This window comes from Cladophialophora psammophila, assembly GCF_000585535.1.
Source record: "Cladophialophora psammophila CBS 110553 chromosome Unknown aczJe-supercont1.28, whole genome shotgun sequence".
Taxonomy (NCBI): domain Eukaryota; kingdom Fungi; phylum Ascomycota; class Eurotiomycetes; order Chaetothyriales; family Herpotrichiellaceae; genus Cladophialophora; species Cladophialophora psammophila.
The window spans coordinates 9,649-37,414 of record NW_006912949.1 but is presented as its reverse complement, the minus strand read 5'-3'; the positions used below and the strand labels follow the sequence as shown (position 1 = coordinate 37,414).

Sequence of the window (27,766 nt, the reverse complement as noted above, 5' to 3'; positions counted from 1 at the left end):
AAATCGGAAAGGTCTATCGGTGTTCTCGTCAAGAACTAGCAAGCGAGGTTGCTGTCGAACAGGGGAGGGAATTGCAAAGCCTGCGCCGGCGCCGGGAGCAACGAAGTTGCAAAACAATTTTGCAAAGCAAAATCTGTCGATACATCAATTCCTTGCTTTCGATTTGGGGCCAAGGCTGAGAAATTCAGGGGAATTCCGAGCATGTGAAAGCCCGGAATTGTTGGGTATGTCTCGAGTCCATAAGGAAGTAAAAGCAAGGCCCGTTGCACATGTTGACGAGGGAAGTGAAGAGGATAAAGGCATCGAGTTAGCTTTCTACTGCTGGGTCAATGCATCCCCCGGTTAGCCGGAGTCTCAACTTGCAAGGCAAGGGTCCAAGTACCAATGCATGTATCGAGTAACTCAGGAGATGCCATGCAACTGCTAAGGATGGACACCACGGACACGATCGTCGCTCAGCTCTTGGAGTCTTGAAATAAAAGCACATGAAAATGTCATGCAACTGTCCATCCTGAGTTTAGACCTAGCAGTCAGAAAGAGCATTCTGGAATTAAATGCATGTGAAAACATTAGACACCCCCCTGTAATATCTTCGGGGGTGCTTGCGAGAGACCACAGCCAAGTTCGAGTAACCTAGTTGCGAGTCAGAAAGTTAGGAATTTGCTCAATGTACCCTACAATCGAGGGTGGTGTTACTGGCCTCGGGCCCGAGTGAGGCGGGTATGTACGAGCGCACAATCAGGCGGTCAATGTCGCAAGATCTTGCCTATCTGCCTATCAAGTACCTGTCCATGACGAATCAGCCGAGCCGTCCGAAGGATCGAGCCGCCGCTTGCTACCGCGTGAATACCAGGAGCTGATCGACATCGTGAGAATTCACGTCTTGGAATCGGAGTTAAAATTGATTGTCAATGCTGAGTCTGCACTTATTCTTCGTGCATCGAAGCGTCCGCGGAAAAGGGACAGTCAGATGTCAGGGCTCGGAGTATGCATCCAGTCAGGGGAACCTAACCTTCAACATGTGGGTGGAAGGTAGGACTCATAGGTCCAAGCGAAAGGTCCGCTCTCGCAACAGCTATCTATCGCATGATCCGCTAACAACAGACGGTCAGATATTGACAAGAAGGAAGGAGGAAGGAGAGGATAAGGTGGTGAGAAATGGGTTGCGGGTGACCAGGCTGTGGAGCCGAGGAGCGCGCCGAGCTCTTTGCCTAACGGGAACGGCACCTTCCGCGCCGCACACACGGGGGGGAAGGGGGGAGCGTTTTGAAATACGTATGGTTAAGCGGACAGGGTGATTTAGATGGGTGGCTCCCGAAGATGCATGTTCCGGTGATGATCGATCCGCACTAAGCATCCCAGGGCAATGGGTGTGCATGTGTGTGCATAGCGTACCTACATAGTATGGAGGGCCGACGGCGAGGCTCCACGTGGGATGTCTTGATAGCGATACGCCTAGACATAGCCTATCTCGCCAGCTCTGTCACATTCGGGATGATGGCCGGACTCTTACTTTTTACAGTACGAAGGAGGAGCTTGTGTGATGTGCCACGGGGGCTTGGACAGGGGCGAATGGCAATGGGATCAGAAGGAACGTTGCAGGAAATTCCAGTTAATTCGAACAAGCTCGAGCTCGCCCCCGGGGGTCGAGTTTGGGGGTGACATTGCTTTGGAGGAGGTGAGACGTCCAGTAGGATGGTGGTTTAGTTGATTGATTGCTTGATTGATGGAACAAATACCAACGAGAAGGTATTATTGCTTATGCGAGTAGTCAAAGATAGGTAGGTGGTTTGGGGGTTAGTGATTAGGCGGGCGGCAAAGTTTGGGTGGTGGGTGTAGGGGAGGTGAGGGTGGCGAAGGGGCGAAGGGGCGAAGGGGGGGAGGCGGAGGCCTGTACGCACCTACTTGGTACGTGCTAACTACCTCAGTGATTAGCCATGTAGCAGGTAGCAGGCTGCACTGTAACTAGGCGTGCTAGGGAAGGTACTGGGTACTCTCTCCTTGGTCCAAGGCTGTGACTTGGTTAACCACACCGAGCCAGTCGCTTGCGAAGAACTGGTCACGTTCACCCACGAATCTCCCTCGGACGTTGACCTGTATCACCACTTGGATAAAAATATGTGACCATGGCATCCGTAACGACCCAAAATGTCGAATACAAAACTTACAGAATTCAGGTTCTGGTACTCTCTCTTACCATACAGAAGGTATCGACACCCCAAAGAAGAATAACAAAGTTCATTGCATGAAAGTGAAGTGAAGAGAGTGAGTACTAGTTGCGAGGTGCGAGGTATGCTGCACCATCGTCGCTTTCCAGGCGGTGATGTCACCCCTCGTATTTCGAGTTTTCACTTCGACTTCACTTCCACCTCACTTCGACTCACGTCTGCCGCAGTGTGTTTGTAACAAGTATATGGGAGTCATATTATGACTGAATGAAAGTGAGTGAGTAACCGAGTGAGTCGACTCTTCTCTGCCACATCATCACCGAATGACTCCATCTTCGTCCAAAGGTAAAGAAGTGCAAAGGTCGTGAGTTTGCCTCTTTGCATCACTTGATCACTTGCCCTTCCTCTTCCTGCTCCTCCTCCTCCGCCGCCGCTTCTCTTTTCCCTTTATTCTCCTCCCGATCTACCAAGTACATCTAGATTTGGATTTGTCCCATCCCCCAGCATCCATCCCCCATCACGCTTGATCAGATTCGGAAGCTTATCATCCGCCTTTTTTCTCTCCTTCCCTCCTTCCCAATAACCGAAACAGCACTTGGTCGGCCGACCGCCCTAGCCAGCACCCCAAAGCGGTTCCATCATCTGGCCGAGAAACGTGAAATCAAGGAACCTTTGTTGATGAGTGCCAACTCATCAATCAGCATGTCACTTGACAACGCCAGCCTCAGTAAGCCTGCAGCTCCTTTGTTGCCTCGTCCAGCTTCGCCTTGCCTTGCGGTGCGGGCTAAAACCCTTTGCCACCATCCAAGGCCGCCCCCAACCCTTCTAAAATCCCCCCGGGCGCCTCCGCGTCGAATCCCTTTCTAGCTTGGGGTGATTGGGGGGAAGGGGGACCGGTGGTTCAGCCGATGAAACACTGCCCATCGGTCATCTGACTGCTGAGTTGTTCCCAGCTGCTGATCGCTTATTGCGCATTGCGCCCAATATCCAGGCACCAGCCGTGTCAGCACCCAAATTGAGCATCAACCACCCCCCGAGAACCCAACGCCAATCGCGTCGTCACCGGGTCAATCACAGCCGAGGGTATGTCGCTTTTTCAATACAAACAAAGGTAATCACTCTTCTGTCTTTTACTCTGCAATTTTTCCATTGGCCCAGCTGGTGTAATAAATTCCTCCAATAGCCTAAATTGACACATGCACGGCATGCTGTCTGATGCCTGGCTTAGCAGCTGCGCAGATCACTGGCCATTTCGTACCCTCAATCATGGAATTGGCCATCAACGAAATGACTTCACGTGATAACCCAGCTAATCATCGTCCCAGGCTGTCGAGCTGGCTTGCAATGCCCGTTCAAACACCTTCAGCCTAAAGACAGAGTCACAAACCCTAGGCCAAAACCAGACCCTCGACAGGCCGAAGGTGCCCAAGGCCCCTCGGTCGTGCAAGAACGCCAGGCTCTGTCTCACCAAACCAGGGCGTTGGTCTCTGGCTCGTCTCCAAGTCAGAAGCCCCTATCCCAACTCCAACAGAGCAATCCGCGTGAATTCCAGCTGGGTCAAGTGATTAGGAGGTTTTCTCCAGTTCGGAGAGACACGCCTGGTGACACTACCTTGTCCTTCGCCCTAGCGCCCTCGGATCCAGACTTTCCATTCGAGCTTGAAGGCGGTCTCCATTGCATCCTGACCGTCCCTACACCATATCTGCAAAATGGCAGACCGACCATCAAAGTCACAAATGCCGAAATGGCCCGGGGTTTCCAGATCAACGTGGAAAAGGGGTTTGACAGCCTTGTCCAATCCTCCCCGAATAAGACGCTGTTGGCGCTTTTGAACGAGCTGGACAAGCACCTTGAGAAGTTCTTGACATCTGAAAAGGCTCAGACCATTAAGATCATTGCAAATGCCGACAAGAACTCCAGAACCCCTGAGCCTGTGCCACAAGTGGCCCGTCTGCCCTCCCCTCCACCCATATCCGTAGCGCCGCGTCCACTTTGGACAAACGTAGACAGGTCCAACGCCCTAGCTAAGAGGGAAGCTGATGTTCGTCAACTCGAAGCTCGCATGGGACGAATTCCGCACTACTCTAAAAGCCCTGATGGAACGACTTTCAACATTCCTATACAAGTGGCCAAATCGGACCGCCTCCCCCTTAACCTACAACCGCTCAGGGAAGTCACGCTGATTGTCCCGCGGCTTTATAACCTGGAGCCTTGCACGGTGCTATTGAAGGGCGTCAGTGGCTCAGAAGCTGAGACCGTTCAGTTGGCTTTTGAAAGACATGTCCGAAAACACCTGGACATGACCCTCATGGCTCATATCAACTACTTGACCCAGAATATTCATTCAATGGCTTCAGAGATGGCACAGACCACAGCTCGGACGGCTCCACCAGATATCCCAGCTCCGCAGCAGCCTCCGGTCGAGGAAACACAGCAGGGGGTGTCGACAGAGGAGGGTGTAGAAGAACCCAGAGGGCTGATCTCGGACGAAGGCCGACCGCATGTGATGTTCATCCCTCGACCTCCTGAATGGGACCGACAGGATGATTCTGAGTCGTCTTACGACTCTGGCGAATTCTCCGGCTCTGAAGATGAGGAACAAACCGACGACGAGGACGAGGCTGACTCAGGCGGTGCGGCGCTTCCAGTCTCATCAACTGCAACCGAAAAGGGAATCCATATTTCCTTCCCCAACCTGGAGCTCCATAACATCGAGCTTCTGACCTTGGCGTCCCTATCACTCTCCGTCAAGTGCCTGCGCTGCAAATCTCCTCTGGACATTTCTAACATTAAGCCCAGCGGTGACGAGACTAGCCCTTCGGCGTCCAGTGTGCGTACCGCATCCTGCCCCAAGTGCACAACACCCTTCACGGTCTCTTATACTCCCAATGCCTTGCATGCCAACACCGTCCGGGCGGGCACGATTGAAATCACAGGCTGCACAATCACCGACCTCCTCCCGTCGGTCTTCCAACCCACCTGTGCATCTTGTTCCACAACCTTCCCGGTCCCCCCGGGCATGGTCTCCGTACGGGGCGATACTCCGATCCAGGTGTGTCGGTCATGCCACGCCAAAATGACATTCACGATACACGAGGTCAAGTTCCTCCGCGTGTCCCACGCCTCCTCAGACACGCTCCCGCTACGGCGGCCGAAGAAAGAAAACCTAGGTATCTCTGCGGGCACGCCCCTGCCGGACAACGGCACCTGTGCGCACTACCGACACAGCTACCGCTGGTTCCGCTTCAGCTGCTGCCACCGCGTGTACCCGTGCGACCGGTGCCACGACGCCGCCGAAGCCCACGTCAACGAGCACGCTGACCGCATGGTCTGCGGGTGGTGCTCGCGCGAGCAGAGGTTCCGGAGCGAAGATTGTGGTGTCTGCGGGCGAAGTGTGATCAGACGGCGCAGGGCGGCCGGCGGGTTCTGGGAAGGCGGCAAGGGCACGCGCGACAAAGGTCTGATGAGTCGCAAGGAGAAGAGGAAGTATAAGCGGCCCCGAGGAAGCGCAGTGGGATCCGCCGCGGTCGCCGCAAAAAAGGATGCTGCGAAGTAGATTATTTTGATCTCGCACCAAGGTCTATATTATATACATAGCGTTTGACGTCGATAGTTAGCCTTGTGTGGAAACTCCGATAGCCCTGAAAATGCTGCGTCCAATGTTACACACCTCCCATCTGCCTGCCTGCCTGCCTGCCTGCCTGCCTGCCTGCCTGCCTACCTGCCTGTCTCACCACTCTCATTACAGCACGTATCTATAGTGCACATATCAAAGACACGTGGTGCATAGACCCGACAACTCCTGACCCCTCCTCCTCCTCGTCCTGCGCCTGCTCCTGCTGCTGGTGCAGGCACGCGTTGGCATTCCTTACCTCCTCATGTTCCATGACACCCCAGACCTTCGCCCACACGTCGTATGCGCCCTCGTCGCAAGCACCTGCGAGCCAGAGGAAGCGGCACACGAGGGCTCGCAGGTGGGCGAAGTCCACAACCTCCAGTCTCGCAGAGCACGTTGCCACGAGATCGACGAAGAAAGCTTCGTCATCGTCGCTGTTCTTGGACGCGAGAGCGCCGAGGACCGCAATCCACAGGAGGAACGCCGCCCCGCGACCCGCCGTCGTTGGCCCATTGCACGTCGCTATTGAAGGAGACGACGGGTGGTGCTCAACCTCGATTCTTAACTGCTTAGCCAGAACGCGCAAGGGTCTTGGCCTGGCGACGGGGTAAATGACGCCGTAGCTGAAAATCATGGCCGCGAGACGGCAGAGTTCTTCCTCTCGGCTCCCGTACCGGGGTAGCCGCAACAGGCGGTGCTGGATGAGATTGCGATAGACGTTCGTTTCCCAGGCCACCCCCGACGAGGCCACCAGGTCGTCGGCAGCACCATCACCGCCCCCGCCACCGCCGCCCTCAGAAGCACCACCCGATTCTGCCGCGATTCTCTCTAGCTCTCGGCAGTACATTCTCATGTCGAGGAGCAGGTCCTTGAAATCAGTGTCGTGGATGGTGGGAAACGCCTCGTCAAGTCTCTCGCGGGGCGGGCGGACCATCTTGACATGGTTCTCAAGCACGTGCTGGTAGAGGCGGCAGAGGGTGAAATTTGGGCGGCACAGCGATAAACTTGCCCGTAGGATGTCTGTGGACTGGATCTGTTCCGCAACACCAGGCATCGAGACATGTTGGAGGCCACCTCGCGCAGCCACGAGGGATTTGACCGCGAGCATGTGAGACGGCGTCCAGCGAAAGTGGGAGAAATATTGGATCCAACCGAGTGATCGTAGCGGGGGATCGAAGCCTCCAAAGCAGTGTTCTCCTCCACCTGCCTTGTGCACAGCCATGCGAGGGTCAGTGTCGCGTATCGTAAGGGCAAGAACTGCAAAAATCAAAGAGTCCGAGACTTGGTTCCGATCGATATGCTCGCGAATGCTCTGAACTGCCCTATTCTGGCAGGCGAACATGACCGCGTCGTTGGCAATGGCGGTATGGGGCAGGTGCATCGACATGGCCAATGCGGCGGTCCAGACGAATGAGTTGAGCAACAGGTCATCGACCATGCTCAGGTGAAAGAAGGCTGAGGTTAAGGACTCGTTGGTCTCGAGGCTGTAATGCTTGAACGAAGGCCAGAGGATCGTGCGGGCGTAATGGTGGACTCTCCGTATCCCATGGTTCGCAAGCAGCACCGCACATCCCAGCACCGGGGAGGTGATTTGCTGAAGCTCTGTTTGAGAGTGCAGGGCAACCTGGCCGAATGTGTTATCGGGAAGCGGAGCATCTCCTCCAGACGCTGTTTGCTTGCCTTTGCCTTTTTGATCCGCTGCACGTACAACTTCCCGCGGCGCAAGGGAGACAGGCTTTTGTTGCCTGCAGGCAGCTGACGCCCTTTTTGCCTCTCGTTCTGCTGCTCTCCTGCGGCCTGGAAATGTGACATTGAGTCAGGCGACAGCATCTTCATGGGAAGATTTCACATAGACGTACGATATGAGCGCTGGTTCAGACGATTCTGGATCCTTCTCCTGGCTCTCGCGTCAGACAAACCGGCCCAGTCGTCCTCTTCCCTTCTTGCTTCTGTGGGCAGCCTCCTTTCGAAGACGACCCGGGACGGTTGAGTCTCCATTGTGTCTTTCGGGTCCGTCTGTTGCCCTTGTTTGAGCTCTTGTCATTTTGCGAGGAGAGACTCTACAGGCTCATTCCCACCCGAGACAGCACTTGATCCCGAGCCTCAAAAAGGCCGTAAATACGCAGCCCTCCCAACACGCTGACTCGGTGATTGCAGCAAGAGATGATGATCCCGGCCACGTTATTTGCCAAGCAGAGATGCTGGCAGCTTAACTCCGAAGAACCAATCAACAATGCTATTATTCACCGGCGCCATCTGCAGCCTTGCATGAGTCGGCCTTCTGTAGCTCCTGTCGATCCATGTTGATCACAGAACTGAAGTCGCCCCTGGCATTAACATGCTCGGTTCGCGGGCAGCTGACGCAAGATAGCCTACTAATAGGTATAAGCAAGGTCAGCCCCGAGAACGTTTTTCAAGGCAGTACTTGAGACAGCATTGTGGTGAGCACGAATAGCGAGTTAGTAAAGGAGGATTAGGTCGGCGCTCGACAGGTGTCTTCCGGCAGAGATTGTTAGCAGACGATAAATGATCGATGGCAAACTAGTGACAATCACGGCTTTTTCATTTTTCTATCCGATCTGCCAACGGGTATCATTTTGTACACTCTTTCGAATCATGTCTTCATGCAGGCTTTTGCCGCAAACGCCCTTAAATGCTGAGGCAATGCCGCTGGAACAAGTCTAGAAGTCGTTATCGTCGCTGCCCGCCACAATCACGTTGTTGATTTTCAGGACCTGTTTGAACTATGTGAGCTAAAGAGAGCAACCCGCACGACGACGAGACGTACCATTCGACATAGCTGGGTTGCAAGGAGCAACTGCGATCGTTTTCCAATAAGGGGGTCGATGACAAAATTGGCCCGCATATCTTCCAGGAGTCAGTAAAGCCCGATGCTAGCAATAAATTAGAACGTACCACTGTTTCCAGTTCCCATGCAATCAACGCCTAACCTAGAGTTCTGTTCCTTGATCTGCCGCGACTTCACTTCGGCCAGCGTCTCAATCGGACTCAGACCAGAATTCTCTGCCAGAGCCATCGGAATCGCGTCCAAAGCGTCGGCAAACGCTCTCATGGCATACTGTTCTAAACCCGGCGATTTCGAAGCAGCATCCTCGACAGCGAGAGAACAAGCAATTTCGGCAGCACCACCACCGTAGACGACTCTGTTGTCTCTGACGAGGTTGCGAACAACACAAAGAGCGTCATGAAGGGATCTCTTCGCCTCATCGATGATCATCTTGTTGCTGCCCCTTACGAAGACTGTGACAGCTCGAGTATTGGCGCACTCTTCGATGACCAGCATCTTTTCTCGAGTGGTCCCAAATGTCATTTCTCGGACCACGCCAGCCTTGCCTAGTTTCTCCCTGCTCAGGTCCTCGAATCGCGGCACGATTCGACCGTTGGTAGCAATCGCTATCAATTCGATTTCAGGGCCGCCGACCCACCGTACCGCCGGAAGCTTGTTTTGAAGAAGGAGGTGGTTTGCCTCGTCATCGAAACCCCATTGACAAATCACAAGATTGGCCCCTGTGGCTTTGATCATGTCGATCATCTCGACGAATTTGTTCTTTTCGTACTGCTGCAGCTTCCTGAATTCTTCCACAGTGGATATATCGAGCTTATGCTTGGTCTTTGGTTTGGGCGGTTCGAAGGCACATGTCAGGATGGCCAGTTTGGCGTCCCTCACTTCACTCGGCATCTGCGGATGGGAAAAGTCTTTGTCGATGATGACTCCCTTGACCAGTAAAGAGTCCTCGATTGAACCACCTGCTTTGCCGTCGACCTTGATGAGCTCGAAATCGACATCTTTTCGCTCGAGGTCGGCAACAGACATGACGGCATCGACTGCGATCTTCGCGAACTGGTCATGGGACTTGCTGACAATTTTGCTCCCGAGACTGGTTTTGGCAACCTTGATCAGATTTTCTTGCTTCTCGCGACTAAAGGCGATTTCATCACTGATTTTGTCCAGATGTGCGACAGCAATCTCGCAAGCCTGGTCGAAGCCGTCGGCAATGCGAATGGGATGGATGCCTTTATCGATGAGATCTGCGGCCTGATCGAGGAGAGCAGCAGCCAGGACGACGACACCAGTTGTACCATCACCAATCTCTTCATCTTGTGACTTTGAAAGTTCGACCATGAGTTTAGCGATAGGATGTGTTATTTCCATCTCTGACATGATTGTGCGGCCATCGTTTGATATCTGAATGTCCCCATCTGGAGATATGAGGATCTTGTCGAGACCCCGCGGGCCTAATGAGGTTCTGACAATGTTTGCAATCGTGCGGGCTGCAACGATGTGTTGCTTGACAGCCTCTATACCATGTGTTCTCTTCTTCTTTCCCTGGTCTCGGACGACAATGAAAGGTCTTCCCGTCTCGTCCTTCAGGATTTGAGCCTGAGATAAATCCAACTGCATCGCCATGATGAGTGTGTTTCCAAGTGAAGCCGCAGTCCGCCCTCCTCCTAACGTTAGTCGCAATTTCCGTTTTCCTTGATGGTGGGTGTGAATGTGGTGTGAGTTCGTGCCTGCGGATTGTGCAGAGTTTGACTGCGGATGAGGCGATGCAGTAAGGGATCTGCTGCTATTTACTCGTTCTCAGGTCTTCCCCATACAGATCCAACTCAGCGCAGACAATGACGACCGGATGCGTGTTCTCTGAAGTGTGATGGCTAACTGGCTGCGGAACTGGTTCGATAGTGGCACCAGTTGGTGAACATGGTTCTCGAAATTTTGGAGACATGCCTGCCCCGCTGCTTTTGCCATCGCCAAGGATAGTCTACCCTTTTCGGAAATATAGTAGCGCTGCCCTACTGGGTACTGGACTTCTCTACCTCGAAGTTCCAAACCTAGTCAAGCCTAGTTCACCCCGACCTTAAGTACGACGGTACGTCGCGTTCACGGAGGTGATTAGCATATCTTTAACACTATTTAACTTGGGAGGACTCAGGAAATAGTCGTTATTGAGGTTAAGCATAAATTAAATAAGTGTGAGAGCGCCGTGGACAAGACTCAAGACAAATTTTGTTAATAGGCACCTGGCTAAATAACATGCTCTTTAAGAACGGGTTCTTTCCTGCCCCCCCCCCCCGAATCCAGGATGTCAACTCAGTGCTGGACGATGCCGCCCCATAGCACTGGAATTCCATGATGCTGAAGATGACATGGACTGGAAATTTATTAGCCTCTGTTCAGGAATCGTACCAATTGCTCACCAAAGTCGAAAACACAGACAGTGCAGAAGACGTTCAAGCCCAATGCAACCACTGCTGGACCCATGGTTAGTTTCCTGATCAACGCAGATATTCCCACCTCACACGACCCGAGAATGTGCGGGTTCATCATCCTCTTGCCTGCGCACTCACACGGAGTCTATGGCGAGTGAACGTTCATTGCCGACTCTACGCGTTCTCGATCTATTTCCCACTCGATATGGAGCTGGAAACCTCGAATCATGTCTGTTACTGAACGCTGACGCGGGCTATAAGAAGAAATCGCGTGTCGGCAATATTCCCATTTCATTGTTCAACTGTCTCGATATCCTTACGAGCCTTGGAGGCTTCTTCTGTGAAGACAAAGCTGGATCGCAAGTGCCGTCTTATCCTTGGTTGGGAACAGGGAGCAACAGCTTGCACGTTCCCTCCGACACTGAATAGCTGCGAGGTCGAGAGGCTCTAGTCATCAATGGAATTCTTCACCCTGACTGGTCGCGAGGTTCAGAGCACTAAGTGTTAAGTCAAGATGAAGACCTTCTGCCCTACTACACAGTTTAAGAATGAAATAGTGAAGGCTGGACTAGTTATCAACAACAAATTCGTCCCAAGCCAGAACTCCTCGACTCTGGATATCCACAATCCGTACTCGGCGAAGTTCAGTACAGGCCCAACACACTTCTATAACATCCTTCGCAGCAGTCACTCATCCAATGCAAAGACCCTGAACAACAATCCAGGCAGGATTTGTTTCATGTATCATGCTGTGCTCGCTTCGGGTGCAAATAGGGCCATTGTTTGCTCCTGCAAACCGACCTTGTGTCCTTGATGTTGGAATCGGAACAGGGTTTTGGGCGATCGATGTCGCAGATGCGCACCCGGACGCTGCAGTCATCGGAAGAACTTACCAGAGGCCAATTCACCCGGATTATGTATTTCCAAATCGCCGGCTCGAGATTGCGGATGCCGATGAGGAATGGATGTTTCCGTAGGAATTCGACATTTTTCGTTGTCGCGTCATGAAGGGATACGACTTTGTAAGACTGGCCTCATTTCCACCGAGAAGCTTTTCACCGCCTCGGAGGGCCGATGAACGGAAGGAGTCAATGGAATCAGCATCAAAGGCCACTGTGACCCCGACTTGGTCATGTAGCAGATGCGTTGTGCCGGCTTCGCGAATATCACAAGTCTTAATTTCAAGTTGCCCGTCAGGCCGTAGGCAAAGAAGCCGATTTTGAGGAAAGTTGGCATGTTCGGATATTATACGAGTGCAATGGACAATTTCCGTGGTTCGAGGGCAAAGGTTTTCACCCAGATATTGGGCTGGACGGGCGAGGAGTTGGAAGTCTTGCTTACCGAGTGTGAGCGGGAGTTGAGGCACAAGGATATCCATGGTGACTTGCTCATGTGGGTTCGCGATCCAACTTTCTTGGCCGCTACTTGCAAAAGTCTCTTCAGCCTTGATGATTCCCTGAAGAAACTTCTAGTCCAGGATTGTTACAACTCTCGAATCAGTATCGGTCACATAACATAGCGCGAAGAGCTTCAGCTGAAGTGACTCCTTCCGTACCTATCTCGTTATGAAGGTATGCGTCGACAACGAAAACGTAGGTGCATCATGCCCCAGAAACGAAACAATCACGGCTGGAAAAGCCGATCCATGAAGTGGCATCACAAGGACTTGGATATGGTCAATACTTTCGCCCCAAATTGAATGGCGTAGATTGTTATGAAACCCAAAAGGTCAAGTGAGTGATGAGAGATTAGTTGACGTGAGCAGTCAACGGCGGGTATCATTACGAGGTATTCGGTAGACTGCCAAGACCGCTACTATTAACTGTATGTACCCAGTACTGGGTAGCGCCCATTTGAATCGGCGGCTCGGCGGGTCTGAATGGGTTTCCACGTGAGCTTGAGGTCCAAGTAGGTCCCAGTCGCTTTCTCCGCGTTCTGCTCCCAGCCACACAGAATATTATCGTCGCATCGCGTTGCCGAGTCTAGATAATTTCCTGTCGCTTTTCATAACGCTTTCATTGCATCACAAGCTTCCTGATGCGATAGCGAACTTTCAATATTCCTCTGTTTCCGCGGCAGCCGCGCAACAGTCCAGAATGCCTCACGGTTTTGGTAAGTTTTGCCATCCACTCCGCGTGAGCCTCTGACCTCTCAACCTCACCGAGTCGTCCATTGTCGCACACCGTCTCGACCAGTTACTGATGCCCTCTGCAGAAGACATGGAGGAATCAGATGACATCTTCCACGAGCCTGAGCAAGAAAGCGACACGGAAGCAAAGAAACAGCTCAATGGGGAATTGAAAGACAAGGCTGATGAAGAAGTACCCGGAGAGGAGGCGCCAGTTGCTCCTGAAGACGCGGGCCATGATTTGAAGGGCGATGTGAATGGCAGCACAAAAGAAGGAGATGGCGATTCTGGAAATGATGACGATTTGGGACAAGATGACGATGAGGGCGGAGAAGACGGCGAGGAGTACTCCGTCGAGACAATTCGCGATCACAAATTCTCCAAGGGCCAGACGCTCTACCTGATCAAATGGCAAGGCTACGGGGAAGAGGAGAACACCTGGGAACCTGAAGATCACTTGATACCGTAGGTCTGATAACGGCGTCTGCATCGAAATGGTGTCGGGGTCGAAAACACAGCTAACACAGCATCCACTTTCTAGACATTCTCGCGCAGTTCTCAAAGAGTACCACAAGAAAATAGGTGGGAAGCCAGTTCCACCTCCTGCCAGGATAAGGTCAAAGCAGAAGTTGCGCGAAACGCCTTCTTCCGAAGAGCACCGTGCCTCGAAGCGTCGGAAACGCAACAAAGATGTTTCGGCTAGCCCCGCTGAAGAAACTACCGAAGAATCCTGGCTTCCTGAGGGGGAAGACTGGGAGGATCAGGTCGCCAGTGTCGAGATGGTGGACCAAGACGACAACGGACTATTGCACGCCTATATCAAGTTCAAAAATGGCAGGCGGACAAGAGTCGGCATGGACAAGATCTACAAACACTGCCCCAGACCAATGCTCCGGTTCTATGAAGGCCACCTGAGGTTCAGGTAAGAAAGGTCATACCGAGGACTCGGGCGCAGCCATGCTGAGAAACAACCTCAGTTACGGTAAGTCAACGCCAAAGAAATCGCCTTCTCGCACCTGTATATTACTTTCCACGCCCTTACTCGACAGATCAGGACACCTTGGAAAGCTCATTCCGTTTTGGCTGCCGGGAGTTTGACGGCCTTTCTTTTTTGGTGTACGGGACTGGAACGGCATGGTAGGCCGGGGGAAGGAAAGGTTTGGAGTTCGTTTGACCAAGGCGGACTAGGTTCTCGGGCATGACAGAGGGACGATCAATGGGAATTGAGCATCTCGCTTGAGAACAGGGAGTGAGCGTGTGGAGCTCGCAAACAAAAACAGTAGGACAAGAGGATTGCATCCAGGAATGCAGACAACAGAGCGAGAGAGACGACCCGGTTCAACTTGAAGCAAGAGCAGGGAAGCAAGCACATGCAAGCATTGGATGGCAGGCTAACTAAGTCAACATAGGTTACAATGAGCTGGATGTGTATTAGTCTTTTCTTTCCATCTATCTCGTGCCTACAAGTAGTACTTTGGCGTCATATTTTGTCAACTGCGACAACGGCTCGCTAGGCCGTTTGTGCCGTTGAACCCTCCAGGTCCCTCCGTCACCCCTCGACAAACTCCTCCAGAAAAACAAAGCGAGCATCACAGATATCGCGCCCATGTTTGCTCAACACCTTTCTGGCATCACTTTCGTTCGGGCTTAGGAGGAGCGAGTCGTCTGTCTCAGTCCATACGCCGCGCATAGCCTTCGGAAGGAGACTCTCCATATCCAAGTCAGCTTCTGCTGGGACGGCGGACCTTCCAACGCCGTTGGAGCGGCTCTTCCTTCGCCGCTCGTTCATCGCCTGACGACGGTTTTCCAGCATGATATCCACAACCTCGCTTGCAAGTCCGAAATCGAAGCTGGTAGCCTCGATGGCCTTGAACAACACAGGTTTTAGGTTCGGGACACGTGGGTGTAGGTCACGCTGAAGGGCGATCCAATTGTCCGTCTCGTGCCCATCCGGTTCGGCGGAGGAGGATTCATTCTGTCCTTGTGCTATCGTCCGTTCTTCAACTTCTTTCCCTTTGCCCTTGACATTTTCAGAGGGACCGGACATGTCTCCAGCGCCTGGTGATGATCCCAGTTCCACATCAGCGGAACCAAAGAGCATGAGAGGAGAATGGAGAAGGTTGTGGTCTTCTATCTTGACCTGGACTTCCGGGTAATCCGGACTTTGGACGGGTTGATCTCCTTCTCCAAACATCGTTGCCTCCGCACCGATATCTTCGTCGTTAGGCATCACAGATAGATCAATACCAATCTCCCCTAGTCCCCCTGGTGGTTCGGGCAGCTCGAAAGCCAAGTCAAGCTCGTCGTTGATACCTTTGAGCCGGTCGATCAGTGCCTGCGACGCGATTGTTCCATCCGGCGATTGAGGCTGTTCTTCTGGTCCTGTCTCATATTCCTGGATAGACTCCTGGGCGGTTTCGAACTTTTCAGATGCCTCAGGCTTGTTTGGGGGATTTAAGCCGCTGAAATCTGCATCCACACCTAACTCTGAATCATCATTTTGTTGCTGCTCCTCGTCGTCGTCATGTTCCGGCACAAAGAGTGGCGAATCGTCACGGTAGCTGCGTGAAGGCTTTCGCGAGTTAGACGGAGTGGCAAGACGCGAGAGCTGATCATCTTCTTTTGAGCCTGTTAAGGGACGAGTATGTACTTGACCATGTACCAGATTCTCAGTACCGATTGAGGGGTGTTGTCGAACACTCGTGCTTCCGGGTCCATCTTGCTGTTGCTTCCGCTTGCCTTTTGGGGAAGCTGGGAACGCCGAAGCAGTCTTTGTCGCTGTGTGTTTCTCAGCCTGAGACGACAGTCGCATTTGCGCGTCGCCCTCCTTCGACTGGGCTTCTCCCATTTCTGCTGTCAGACCCTGCGACGGAGCAGTTTGACTTTGATTCTCCCCTTCAAGACTGTAGTCCAGAGTCTGACTTTGAGTGCCGGATCTGTTCGACTCCTGCGTAGACTCCGATTGGGTACCCCTTCCAGCACGCCTCTTCCTCGACTCGTTAGGTTCGGGTGGGCGATTTAGGGCCGGAAGTTGCATTCGAAGTGAAGGAGACGTGAGGCACGGAGACTGCTGAGAATTCTCTCGGCGAACAGACCTGGAAGGGCCAACACTGCCTTCCGGACCAAACAGAGGCTTCTGCTTTTCACTGCTTGCGAGATTGGAGTCTGGGGTAAGAATTATTTGTGCAACAGAATCTTTCTGAGCAGCTGTGACGTGGGGTGATGTTGCATTTGTTCTGGATTGTTTGTTTTCGTCTGTATTCAAACTGCTTTCTTCAGTTGACCAAGTTACCGAGGGCCTATGATGGCCATGTTGTCTCACAAACTCCGCGCATTCATAGCAGATGAGTTTTCCTTCTTTATCATGTCGCCATTTGACAGTTTCGACTGTAAAACAGTTCGTACATTGATATTCTTCCTGGGTTTCAGTTGAATGCGATATCGATTGATCTCCTTCCTGAGAGTCGAGCATCTCAGATGCACCAGTAGTTTGTTCATCTGATTTCCCAGACAAATAGGGAGCGACTTCTGACATGGGTAACTTGTTGTTTTTGCAGTAGTCAGGGAGAACTCTTGAGACATAGAAATGCTTCCATTCCGCAGGCGTGCGGGTACCACCAGGGTGCTCGGCCAATTCCTCCCACGGCGCGTCGAAGTCGTTGAACTCCCCACCGACATACAACGCAGCCAACTCGTAAAGCTCGTCGTATTCTTTTTTGGTGAAAGATCCATAGGAGGCCGACTGGGCTTTCCTTGCTGACTGCACCTGTTTGCCATCGATTTGCAAAACATCAAGGTGTTTGGGCTTCTCACCAGCAGGCGATACGTATTGAACAGCGACTTTAGACGGCGTTCGGTCTGCAATTCCGTCGACTCTGGCTGTTGCGGATCGATTTTGTTCGCCCTCATGTTCGCCCTCATGTTCGGCTCTTTGTGCCTCCCCGTCATCGTGCAATTCTCGTCGTCGCTTCTTCTTTTGTAACGCATGCGAGGGTTGCGTTGGCGGGGTGGCCGCACGAAGTTCTCCAGAGACAACGGCATTGCTGACATCTCTCTTCTGGAATTGAGTATGTTTTATCCATCTATCGCGCCAGCTCTGGAATGTATGTCTCGGGTTCGCCTCTTCCATCTGCTTGTATATCTCATTTCCTTTCCAGGCTCCTCCACGGTCTATGAATGGCTTCATCCAATCCCACAGGAACTGATCGTCCTCCGGCGTGAAGGGTGTCCTTCCCGACTTGGGGGCCGTGAGGGTACTGCCGACAGGTCTCGAGACCCTTGAAGGAGCTCCGACAGCATGATCGGCGAGATTCTCAAGTCGACCATTGCGGAGGGAGTGCTCGACGTATCTGTACGAGTATGTTCCTGGCGCATTGTTCTTCTTGAGGTGGTCTACCAGTCTGACATCGGCATCGGTGTCTCTGTCGACGATAATGGCGCCGTTAAGTCGAGCATTTTGGATCATGCACTGCCGCTGAGGGATGACGTGAGAGAACCATAACCTTTGGCCGGCGAACAGATTCGAGTGAGGTTGATGGTCATCATCACGCGTGCGCGGCACATCTTGATACACAATGTGGCCTGACATTTGCGGGCGGCTGGTGAGGATGAGGGGTTGCGGCAGCGCTATCGTTGCATTTTGTCGGTGCAGGTGGTGTGCAGGTGTTTACTGATGATCGAAGTCAACAAAGAGGCCCTGTCGCTCTCTCCGCACTCTTGGTCTGCCCGCGACCTGCCCGCACGAACCCACGTGACACCTACCCAGCTCGCCAGTACCCCCAGGTTTGCTACCTCCGGAGTACCTAATACCCTGGACTTGAACAAGATACGGGATACGTTCCACAACCCATAGGCCGACCAAGAAAGGTAAATCTGCCCCGAGAGGAGGCGAATATAGGGCGGAATTGAGCGCGACATCAACGAGAGCCCCGAAGCGTGGGAGGGAGACGGCAAGTTATCGGAAGCGGGCTGACAGGTTTGGGGCATCAAGTCCCTGCAAGTCCCGCCATGCTGGACCTTATTATCAGCTGGCCTCCGATTCGTGTGCCGAATTGTACAGATTGTATGGCATTGTGTGTTGTGGCTCCACCATTTGCACCATCTGCTCGGGGGTCGCTGGGCCCTACGGCGCTGCCTGCGACTTTCTGTCTGTTTCTCGGCTGCTGCCACTGCTGCTGGGTGACTGCTTTCCCGACCGACAGTTTGGCAACTTCTCTTGCACAAAATCAATTAATACATTCTCTCCCTTCACCTCCACCCTCGCTGTTCCCTGCTCCCTGCTCCCTGCTCTCTGCTCCTTGCTCCTTAATCCTTACTCCCTGCGCAACCCTCCCTCGTCCACCTGCTTCCCACCTGCACCGAGTCGAGCGCCGTCCTGTCTTCCTGCTCTACCTCATCTCAATAGAAGAAGCCGTTGTCCTCATCTCACACAATCCTCCCTCCCGCCCAACCACAACCTTTGCCAGCCATGTCTCAAGAACTCACGTACGCCGAGGTGTCCAAGCACAACACCAAAAAAGATCTCTACGTTGTCATCCACGACAAGATCTACAATGCCTCGACTTTCATCGACGAGCATCCGTATGTGCTGTTGTGTTTCCAATATTCCCCGATACCTTCTGTCTTCCCCCACTGATAGTGGCCCCACATGGCCATTGACATTTGACAATTCTTCCCCATTTCCATTCCCCGGCATTGATGTGTTCGCAACTGACGACCATGCGTTATCCATCTAGTGGCGGTGAAGAAGTCCTTCTTGACGTGGGAGGCCAAGACGCAACCGAGGCTTTCGAAGATGTCGGCCACTCAGACGAAGCCCGTGAAATCCTCGACGGCCTCAAAGTCGGAACCCTGAAGCGCGTACCTGGTGACCCGGCCCCCAAGGTCGGTGCCACTGACAAGATTGCTGCTGGCCCTGGTGGCAGAAACGGCGAGGGCGGCACTGGCATGGGCGTTGCCATGTATGCTGTTCTCTTGATTGGTGCGGCGCTGGCATATTTCGGATACACATACATGCAAACCCAAGACAAGAAATAGATGGCGTCTATGCCTGTGAAGGGATTGCTGGCGGCGAACGTCTTGGGGTTACTGGAACGGTTGCGGAATCAAGAACATGTCAGCCTTCGATTTCGTTTCTGGGATTTGCACATTTACAGAAGGTGGCTGCAATGTTTCGTGCACAAAACAGCTGCGCAAGGTGTTGCAAATCTCCTTGGGCCAGAAGACCTCTTCTACACCTTTTTGCTCATCTGTGAATACACAAAGGATAAATACCAGATCAAGCTACTTCGACATCAGCCTACTCGAGAAAGCCATCCATCTAGCTCAGTCAACCATTCTGGAAATATCTGCTTATGGTGCAGACCGGGGGGTTTCTCTGCTCGGCCTTCTGGTGTATGGGAACGTTTGAGCCGAATCAGATGTTCTCCGCTTACTACAGGTGATAGATCGAAGTATTGGGTCTGGCTTTCTGTAGTTGAAAGGGCCGTTGAAGTTTTAAAATGTCGCTCCTGTTCACGTTGGCATCCTTCCATTTCCTTGCGTTACTTTTTCTCAAGAGATTCAGACCTATTTTGCTTTTATACTCGTCGTTTCGGATTTGATATTCCCTCTAAACCGATCACCTACGACACGAATCCGAGTTCCTGACTCCATTGTCGCGCCAGACAGGCAGGCAGGCAGGACGTACGTCGTCTACGGCCGACCACCAGACAAGCTTGTGGGGCGAGATTCAAACCCATGCCATATGCGCATATACGTACCTACATGATGTATGCATACATAAGTGTACCCGTGCCTTTTTCAACCCCAGGTGTGATGTACCTATATTTATATATCCTTGTACATATATTGTGTGAGTATACGGATGTATATATGTGAGCTTGGTTCACTTAGGGATAGAGGCCAACGAGAGCTGAAGAGACGATCCTAGACTACTGATGTACCTAGGGTAGGTGTCGAGAATTGTACAGACTTCTGCGTAAGGTGCTACGGAACAGAGCGAGGTGCTGTGACCGACTACAGCCGCGTTTCAGTATTGTGCGAGCGAGCGAGTTTGAGAAGCGTTCGAGTTTGGACTTGAAAGCTCAATTTCATGTTAAAATTCAAGTACAGTTTCATTCGACTTCTACTTCAACATCGACTTCCATCCGAAGGCGGAGCTGGGATGACCTGAGCTGAAGCGGAGCCAAGCGGGAGTTCAATGGCCACAAAAAGCGATGAGGACTTTGTTCTTCGGTCGTCATAGGGGGTTCAACCACGTCGTCGTCGTTAGCCGTGTTGTGTTGTGCGGGACCTTCTTTTGACCTAAGACTTCGCGCCACCATCGTGTCACAGCACCACAACGCCGACCATGCAACGCCATAATCCTCGCAGCCCTCCCGATTCCCTCCATATTCCCCTTCTTGGTGCCCTTACCGTCAGCCGCGAACCGGATTCGAAGGCTCCAAGTTGAACTTCCAATAAACAAATTCCCATTGCCATTGTGATGTGATTGTCTCAAGCTCCGGGGGAAAGCATTTGACGACATTGCTTCGACAGAAAATTTCGAGTCCTGCAGACAAGAGTCGGAGCCATGAATGGAGGAAGGGACCGAGGCAGGGAAAGTTCTGCACGCATCTCCAAGGATTGTACATCATCATTCTCCCTCGTTCATGCCGATGTCATATGGAGTATTGTTCCCTTTGCCTGCCCTTTAACTTCCTCAATGCGATTCATCGGGTGGCCATTGCTGCGCTTCATCTCATTCTCCCTTGTCAAAGTCCTCCTCGTCTACCATATTACCGGTAATAACTCGTCGGCCTCTGGCTATATGCTTGATACTGCGGGTTCGCTGGCGCCTGTGTAGGCGAAAACACTGGATACGCCGAGCTCTGTGCGAGCGGTGTAATGGGTCTCTGTGTGGGATCGCCAGGGACCGGAGGTGGGACGTGACTTGGGGCTGGAGGTGGAGAAGTAACGGGCGGCACTGGATAATCGTATGATGCGGGTGGTTGAGATGGTGGATATTGTGTCGGTGGAGGTTGCGAGGGCGGCTGTTGTCCCTGAGGCATTCCTTGCGGTGGGGGATATGTCTGTGGAGGCCCCGAAGGAGGCTGTGATGTTGGTGGCAGATGTTGATGGCTATGCAGATCATCGGTGGAGTAGTTTGAAGGCGAATAATCTTTCCCTTCATCTCCATACTGTAGCTGGGCCACATTCGGTGGTTGAATGACTGGGTACGTTTGGTGTCCCGGTCGAGCAGAACCGTCGCTGGGAGGAGGGTACGTTGCGTAAGGGTCCGAAGGTTGAGGGTGGGATTGGCGACGGAGTGGTCCTTGAGCTGGATTCGGGTAGGAGGGATATCCATCAGGGAGTTGAGAAGGGGGAGGTTGGGGCTGATTTGAAGGAGTCTGGCTTTGAGGCGGTGGCGAGGCTACCGGATACGGAGGCTGAAAGCCTGGTTGTTGTTGTTGTTGTTGTTGTTGTTGTTGCTGGTTTGAAGCGTAGGGTACGGCATTATTCGGTGGTTGGCCATCTGACATTACCGCTGTTTAGATTTTGTCCCCGAAAAGTTCGTCCGAGGATTATTCAGAACTCACCAGGCGTGTAATATCTTTGAGGTGGGTAACCCTGCTGGACAGGCGGGCCACCTCCTCCAGGGCCGTACCCGTACGCTGCAGGGCCAGGGCGAGCGTATTGTGCGGCCGACTGAGCCATGGATGACTCCAAAAGCGCTTCGTAGTCACGTCGCGCTTTGATGAATTTCTCGTTGAGTTGCTGGAAATCATCTAGACGACCAAAATATTAGCGATTCATCGCACGATGACAGACCCTCCTCTGTCTGGATTTACCTTTCTTCTGTGTATATTTCCCAATCAACTCGATTAGCTTCGGCCGTATTGCCAATGTACTGTGGTACAACTCCGTAATCTCCTCGTTGTCGCGCACGTTCATATCCCCCGTGCTCGTGCTCAAAAGGGCGAGCAGTTTCTCGACGTTTTTGATCTGCCCAAACACCTCTGCCTCCATTTGCGCTTCTTTCTGCAGTTCCTCGGGAGTGGGATCTTGTAGCTTCTCAACGTAATTGAGGGGGAATATGCCGGTTTGGCCGCGTAAAGAGCCTTTCCACCAATCTTTATAGACAGATTCGAGCACAGCTATGACGTCGCCCTTGCGAAACTGTAATTCGCCGGGTTCAGAGGGTTGGAAGTCGAAGAGCGCTCGTACTCGTGAGACGGTTGCGGCAGTTGTACCTGAGGGCACGGGGTGATGCTCTGCCTGTTGCGAACTCGCACCTGATGGCTGGGCTGCTAATTCCGCAGGACTGCCAGAGGGTTGGCTCGATGGGCCGGCGGCGGATTTGTCTTGTATTGAGAGTTTGAGGGCCATTTGCAATTCTTCTTCTTCTCTCCGCCTGTCCCATTCTGTGATTGCGCTTTTGACGGGGGCCTGAGGGGGTGGAAGGTTGGGATCTAGGCATCTCAGTCAATCTTCTAGAGTATCGCGCTGCACACCGCAGTCCGAACTCACTCTGTGCTTTCAATCTCATATATGCCTGCTCCATGATGCCCAATTCGGTATTGCTCGAGAAATCTTTGGTCCAGGCCTCCATTCTTTCCACTATCTTGGACTTGACTTGTTGGTGCGTATTCTAGAGCGTCTCCATCAGCAATATGCCTCGTCGCACGACACAGCCACATCCTGGATCATCCACAAGGAACCAAAGGACCACCCACTCGATCATTCGCCAACCTCAACAAAGCCTCCGTAAAACTTCGGCTTGCCAGCTCCCTGTGCATCTGAATGCCGCAATTCTGTGACAGGGCATTGGCAAGCTCCAGGGTGTAGAGTTGGACATTGGCATTGCGATGCGCGAGTCTTTTGATCATGGCAGCCACCACATCTTTGCTGCCGCTGTCGCTAGACGAGACTCTGTCGCAGACGTCGAGGATGTATTCCCAGTTCTCGGAGGTCAGGTTTTCGTCGGTTGCTTTGGCTATATAGGACACGAGCAAGAAAAACAAGGGTTAGTACAGGTATACAGCGTGAGGCCGCTATGAAGCGAAGTGCGGTGCGCTCAAGATCCCAAGCTTACCAACGGCGTCGTCGAATGCATTTTGTTGTGCCCGGAACATGGCGGGCAGAGGATCTTAATTGATCGAATCAAGGCTTTCAAAGAATAGAGATCAAGAGTCAAAGCGGACGCAATAAGTTGACATGAACAGCAGGCTCGCGATGGAAGCACGACTTATCTTCGGGCTGGGATGCGGCGCAGCCTAATTCACCGTGCCAGTACGAGGTAGGCACGAACTGACCTCCAGCCTGCTCCAGCTTTTAGCGGCCATCGAGTGTCAGTGACGCAGCAGTATCGGGTGGCGGGTGAAAGGTGGAGCATCCTCCGCACCAGCCACTGCAGTCTGCGCGCCATGGTGCGTATGACAGGCAGTACCGGAGCACCACAGGACAAGCACAGTACGAATTGTATTATGGACTACGGAGTACTCGGTACCTAGCTGTCAGTGGCTCGCTAGCTACTGGCTACACGTGCCAAAAATACTTGGTGACCCGTAGAGGTATCGAGTATACATCGCTGCTATCCAGCAACGTGTAGAAAGACAACCCATCACACCACACAAAATGGAAGCTCGTTATTTCGAGGAGCTTTCTCGTCTACATGGCTCATCTGCTTGCCTTGCTGTTACACGTGGAGGTCAAAATTCCTTGCTCATCTCGGCGCTTTTAGACCTCTACATACCATCGTCCCGGAATCTCATAGCCACCAGACGGGCCTGAGGCCATTCATTGCCCGTAACCGATAACCGATAACCCAGGGCCTATTGCATTGCCCATATCCCATCCATCAAACTCCTTTGCCCTCTCATCTGATCATAATGTTTTCTTCGGGGTCGTAAAAAAAAAAAAAAAACAGCAAGCTGATCGCTTACGGAGAACGCTGCTCGAAGTAAGGATGGGTACCCACAAGTCGACGTGGGCAAGAATCGACTGCCGCCGACGAACGCGAAAGAAGAAGAAAAAAAAACTCTCTCCCAAGAGGTTCCGTTGCAGTGCGTCTAATAAGTCGCCTCTTCTCAATTCTTGTTCTGCCAGCTGACAATGCATGTTGAAAGATGCAAATGAGCATATGACACTCCAGCCCAAGGGGGGCCAAGAGCATATCTCGCTGATCGTGTGGTCGCGTTTGTCCAAAACACAGGCAAGTCGGATAAAGGTCTCATCTCAATCACACGTGGTCACAGTAATTGTACAAGAATCAGACCACCACAACCATTAAGTGCCTCTATTGGCCTTCTCTGCGGCTCTGCTTTCTTTCGCAGATTGAACGAGAGGAGCTAGGCTGGAGAGCGGGGCACAATTATGCATGAATGGATGCTGGTTTTCCATGTTAGAGGCATAGACTCGGTAACGTAGGAGATGGCTTACATGTAGCAGGTCGTGAGCACTTGCTCGCTTCTCGGGTTCAACTTTCAAGGCGAAATAAAGAAAATCTCGGAAGACCGGCGACAGGTTTTGCTCGTCCTTGATACGTGGTGTACCGTACTTAGCGATCAAGTACAAGGCCCGCAGCGGTGACTCGGTCAGATATGGTGGTTCTCCCTCGATCATCTCGATCGCCATGATGCCCAAACTCCAGATGTCGACTTTTCGACCGTATTCTTTTCTGGTCACAACCTCTGGAGCCATCCAATACGGGGTTCCTACCATTGTTGTGCGTTTGTTGTGAGCATCATTGATTTGGGCACAGAAGCCAAAATCTGTGAGCTTGATGTCACCTCGTTCCGAAAGGAGGATGTTATCAGACTTGATGTCTCGATGAATCACATTTTTAGAATGCAGGTGTTGTAAGCCGTAGAGCGTCTGAGACAGTCAGCAGTGGATCGCGGCGCCGACCTCCCGAAGAAATACGAACCTCTCTACACACTGCAGCAATTTGACCTTCGCTCATGACATTGAATGTCACCACATCGGTCAGGCTGCCGCCTTGCATGTATTCCATGACAACCCACAAGTCTCCCTCGTGCAGATAGCTGTCGATAAAGTTGACAATGTTCTTATGCTTGCTGTCCTTCATCACAATAATCTCATTGATAATCAGGTCTTTCTTTGGTTGTTGTTCTAGGTTCATCTGCTTGATGGCGACACATCTCTTTGTGCCATTTTCGAAGGCTGTATAGACACCACCAGAGGCACCTTGTCCAATTTTGTTAAGATTGCTGTACTTTGTAGTGGGGTCACCGGGAGTGCATATTGCTCGTAACCTCGCTGTGACATCCACGATGTTGCTTTGCTGTCGCTTCTGTCGCGGCCGAGGCACCGCAGCTACCTGCGGAGTACCTTCAATGGCTGGCGAAGCTGCCACAGCAGCAAATTGCGCCTGTGGAATGTTGGGGCTGATGTGTTGAGGCAAGATCTTTGGTGGAACCTCGGGGGCACCTTGCGCCACTTGACGCTGACTTCGACTTCGATCTAGTTGTTTATCCTGGATGGCTTGTTGTGCCAGAAGCATTGCTTGTTCTTGCTGCTGTTGATACTGAGCCGGAGACTGGATTGCCGGCTGAGTGCGAGGAGGTGTCGCAGCCGGTCCTTTCGAACCGGAACGACTCCGAGCTTCTTCCTGAGGAATCGATGGCGTGTTAGGCAGAGAGGCTGGTGGAGGCTGCGGTTTCGGCTGCTCCTGCACTGGCCGTAGCGGTAGGTCTCGGCTCAGGGGAGGCGGTGGTGCAGGCCGAGAGGGTGCCATTTCTCGCAGATTCTGTACAGGGGGCTTGGGAGCAGGTCGATTGGGCATCATCAGCATCGGCGACTGACTTTGCTTCATACCTGCCATCGCGCTAGCGGGAGGGCCTTTCGGTACCGGCGGCGGCGCGCGAGGATTCTCAAAGCTGCCCTCATGATTCTGAGGAAACCGAGGACTAGCCGGGGGTGAGATTATACCCGCCATGGGAGAGTACGATGCAGCGCTGGACCCGATGACTGGCGTCACCGGGCTCTGATAGCTGCTGTTGCTACTTTGAGGAGAGTCGGAGAGTTTGGCATGGTCGAATTTCTGCCATACCCCATCCTCATTGCCGCCCAAGTTGTTCTTGTAGGTCTCGACAATGTTGACCATCATCTGCGGATTCTGGTCTTGCTCGGTCTTGGTGATGCCACTGTCGGACAGGATCCTCTGCCAGTCCGCAGGTAGTCCCTGTTGGATATGTATCAGCCGTCACGCTCGATAGTGGGGGCCATTCCGATCAATCGGTCAATGGATCAACAGATGATGGGTCCAACCCGTCGACGACTTACCGTAAACTGCCCCGTCTGGTTGTCGTAGCCGACGTGTATCATGTGGAGTGGATTTTCTGGAGCCGAGATCTTGATGGTTTTCGGAGAGCCCAACATGTTATTGACGAAGCTGGAGAAGCCGCTCTTCTTGCGAAAAGGCCCGGCCGGTTTTGTGTGGCCGTCCCCTGAGAAGCGCTTAGGACTAAGCGTGCCATTTTCTGATTTAGGAGGCGTGACTTCCATCATTGCGACCATTCCAGGTCCGAAGGTCTGTGAGTTCCGTAGTGGATGAGTTCGCAGGTCGGGGCTTGTATGGCTCTGGGTCAATGGTGGGGGAAATGGTGACTGAGCACCCGCATTCTGGTTTTCGTTCATGCCGGTGGCTTGAAAAGAAGTCAAAAGGCCTGAGGCGTCAAACGGCGCACCGATCAAGTCCTTGTGACGGTCATCTGGATTCTGGGGCGTGAGGGGGAGGTGGTGCAGTGCTGTGTAGCCGTTGACGGACGATGCGAAGGCGTTGATGGAGGGGACGATGGGGGAGGGTGCGCCGCTGCTGTGCTCAAGCGAGGATGTGGAAGAGGCGAACGCGCTGGACTGGGTTCTCTGATGGAAATCGCGAGACGATAGTGAAGTGTGGTGACTGCGTGGGTATGGAGATGGAGCTGACGGGGCCCGTTGAAGTGTGGTAGACGACTGTTGTTTGCGTACAGAGGCCTTGGAGGGGAAGGCAGAGGGGGGAGGATTCTTGGTGAGAGTATTTCGACGTCGCTTGGAAGAGGTGAAGGTGGCCAAGGTGGAAGATGTCGTGGTATGGACGTTGTCCATGGTTCAAGGTCAACCCGGAACGTGAAGGTTGGCAGGTGCGAGGTGCGAGGTGCAAGGTGCAAGGTGCAAGTGCCACTGGAGTGTGTGGACTGAGTGGGCTGTGGACTGCAGACTTGCGGACGGACCGCAGGCTACACAACTGGCAATTGAAGCAAACCAGTTGGCTGCGCGGGTGTGTGGGTGCGTGGGTGCGTGGGTGCGGAAGTGCCAGGTGGGCAGTCGGTGGCAGCCCAGGCAGCCAACGCCGCTAATAGTGCTAATCGGTGCTGATGGTGCTGATGGTGCTAGGTGATGCTCAGCGCCCAGTGCCCTCACTTCTATCTGGTGTCAGGTCAGGCTTTCAAGCCTTCAGAACCCCAGCCTTCGGTTCCAGGCTCCAGTTTCCAGCTCAAACTTGGGTAGTCTTGTGAATCAGGGCGAGGAATCACGCAAAAGCACCAATGGGTGCCTCTTGTTTCTGGTATTTCTCTCCTTTCTCTCGCTCTTTTTCCCAACAGGGACAAGCGACAGGCGCGCAGCAACCAGTCAGTC

The 27,766-nt window shown here is 52.8% G+C and overlaps 9 protein-coding genes across 9 annotated transcripts; 4 read left to right on the top strand and 5 right to left on the bottom strand.

The window, feature by feature from the left end:
• Positions 1-3,434: 3,434 nt before the first annotated feature.
• On the top strand, positions 3,435-5,724 carry A1O5_11707 (uncharacterized protein; the record flags this gene model as incomplete). The annotated part of the gene is made up of 2 exons (XM_007752279.1): positions 3,435-3,465; positions 3,494-5,724. 2 exons carry the CDS (start codon positions 3,435-3,437, stop codon positions 5,722-5,724), a joined length of 2,262 nt encoding a protein of 753 aa, XP_007750469.1.
• Positions 5,725-5,923: 199 nt separating this feature from the next.
• On the bottom strand, positions 5,924-7,782 carry A1O5_11706 (uncharacterized protein; the record flags this gene model as incomplete). The annotated part of the gene is made up of 2 exons (XM_007752278.1): positions 5,924-7,581; positions 7,644-7,782. 2 exons carry the CDS (start codon positions 7,780-7,782, stop codon positions 5,924-5,926), a joined length of 1,797 nt encoding a protein of 598 aa, XP_007750468.1.
• Positions 7,783-8,465: 683 nt separating this feature from the next.
• On the bottom strand, positions 8,466-10,213 carry A1O5_11705 (T-complex protein 1 subunit epsilon; the record flags this gene model as incomplete). Its single annotated transcript, XM_007752277.1, has 3 exons — positions 8,466-8,519; positions 8,573-8,652; positions 8,701-10,213. 3 exons carry the CDS (start codon positions 10,211-10,213, stop codon positions 8,466-8,468), a joined length of 1,647 nt encoding a protein of 548 aa, XP_007750467.1.
• Positions 10,214-11,530: 1,317 nt separating this feature from the next.
• Positions 11,531-11,993, top strand: A1O5_11704 (uncharacterized protein; the record flags this gene model as incomplete). The annotated part of the gene is made up of 2 exons (XM_007752276.1): positions 11,531-11,780; positions 11,848-11,993. 2 exons carry the CDS (start codon positions 11,531-11,533, stop codon positions 11,991-11,993), a joined length of 396 nt encoding a protein of 131 aa, XP_007750466.1.
• A 1,242-nt stretch (positions 11,994-13,235) lies between these two features.
• A1O5_11703 (uncharacterized protein) lies at positions 13,236-14,070 on the top strand (the record flags this gene model as incomplete). The annotated part of the gene is made up of 2 exons (XM_007752275.1): positions 13,236-13,609; positions 13,686-14,070. The coding sequence occupies 2 exons, from the start codon at positions 13,236-13,238 to the stop codon at positions 14,068-14,070; spliced, it is 759 nt and encodes a 252-aa protein (XP_007750465.1).
• A 623-nt stretch (positions 14,071-14,693) lies between these two features.
• On the bottom strand, positions 14,694-17,732 carry A1O5_11702 (uncharacterized protein; the record flags this gene model as incomplete). Its single annotated transcript, XM_007752274.1, has 1 exon — positions 14,694-17,732. One exon carries the CDS (start codon positions 17,730-17,732, stop codon positions 14,694-14,696), a length of 3,039 nt encoding a protein of 1,012 aa, XP_007750464.1.
• An 879-nt stretch (positions 17,733-18,611) lies between these two features.
• On the top strand, positions 18,612-19,180 carry A1O5_11701 (cytochrome-b5 reductase; the record flags this gene model as incomplete). Its single annotated transcript, XM_007752273.1, has 2 exons — positions 18,612-18,724; positions 18,880-19,180. 2 exons carry the CDS (start codon positions 18,612-18,614, stop codon positions 19,178-19,180), a joined length of 414 nt encoding a protein of 137 aa, XP_007750463.1.
• A 1,742-nt stretch (positions 19,181-20,922) lies between these two features.
• On the bottom strand, positions 20,923-23,259 carry A1O5_11700 (signal transducing adaptor molecule; the record flags this gene model as incomplete). The annotated part of the gene is made up of 6 exons (XM_007752272.1): positions 20,923-21,659; positions 21,724-21,912; positions 21,976-22,596; positions 22,655-22,775; positions 22,861-23,120; positions 23,220-23,259. 6 exons carry the CDS (start codon positions 23,257-23,259, stop codon positions 20,923-20,925), a joined length of 1,968 nt encoding a protein of 655 aa, XP_007750462.1.
• A 1,153-nt stretch (positions 23,260-24,412) lies between these two features.
• On the bottom strand, positions 24,413-27,235 carry A1O5_11699 (STE/STE20/PAKA protein kinase; the record flags this gene model as incomplete). The annotated part of the gene is made up of 4 exons (XM_007752271.1): positions 24,413-24,514; positions 24,566-25,000; positions 25,053-26,330; positions 26,432-27,235. 4 exons carry the CDS (start codon positions 27,233-27,235, stop codon positions 24,413-24,415), a joined length of 2,619 nt encoding a protein of 872 aa, XP_007750461.1.
• Between the last annotated feature and the right edge of the window lie 531 nt (positions 27,236-27,766).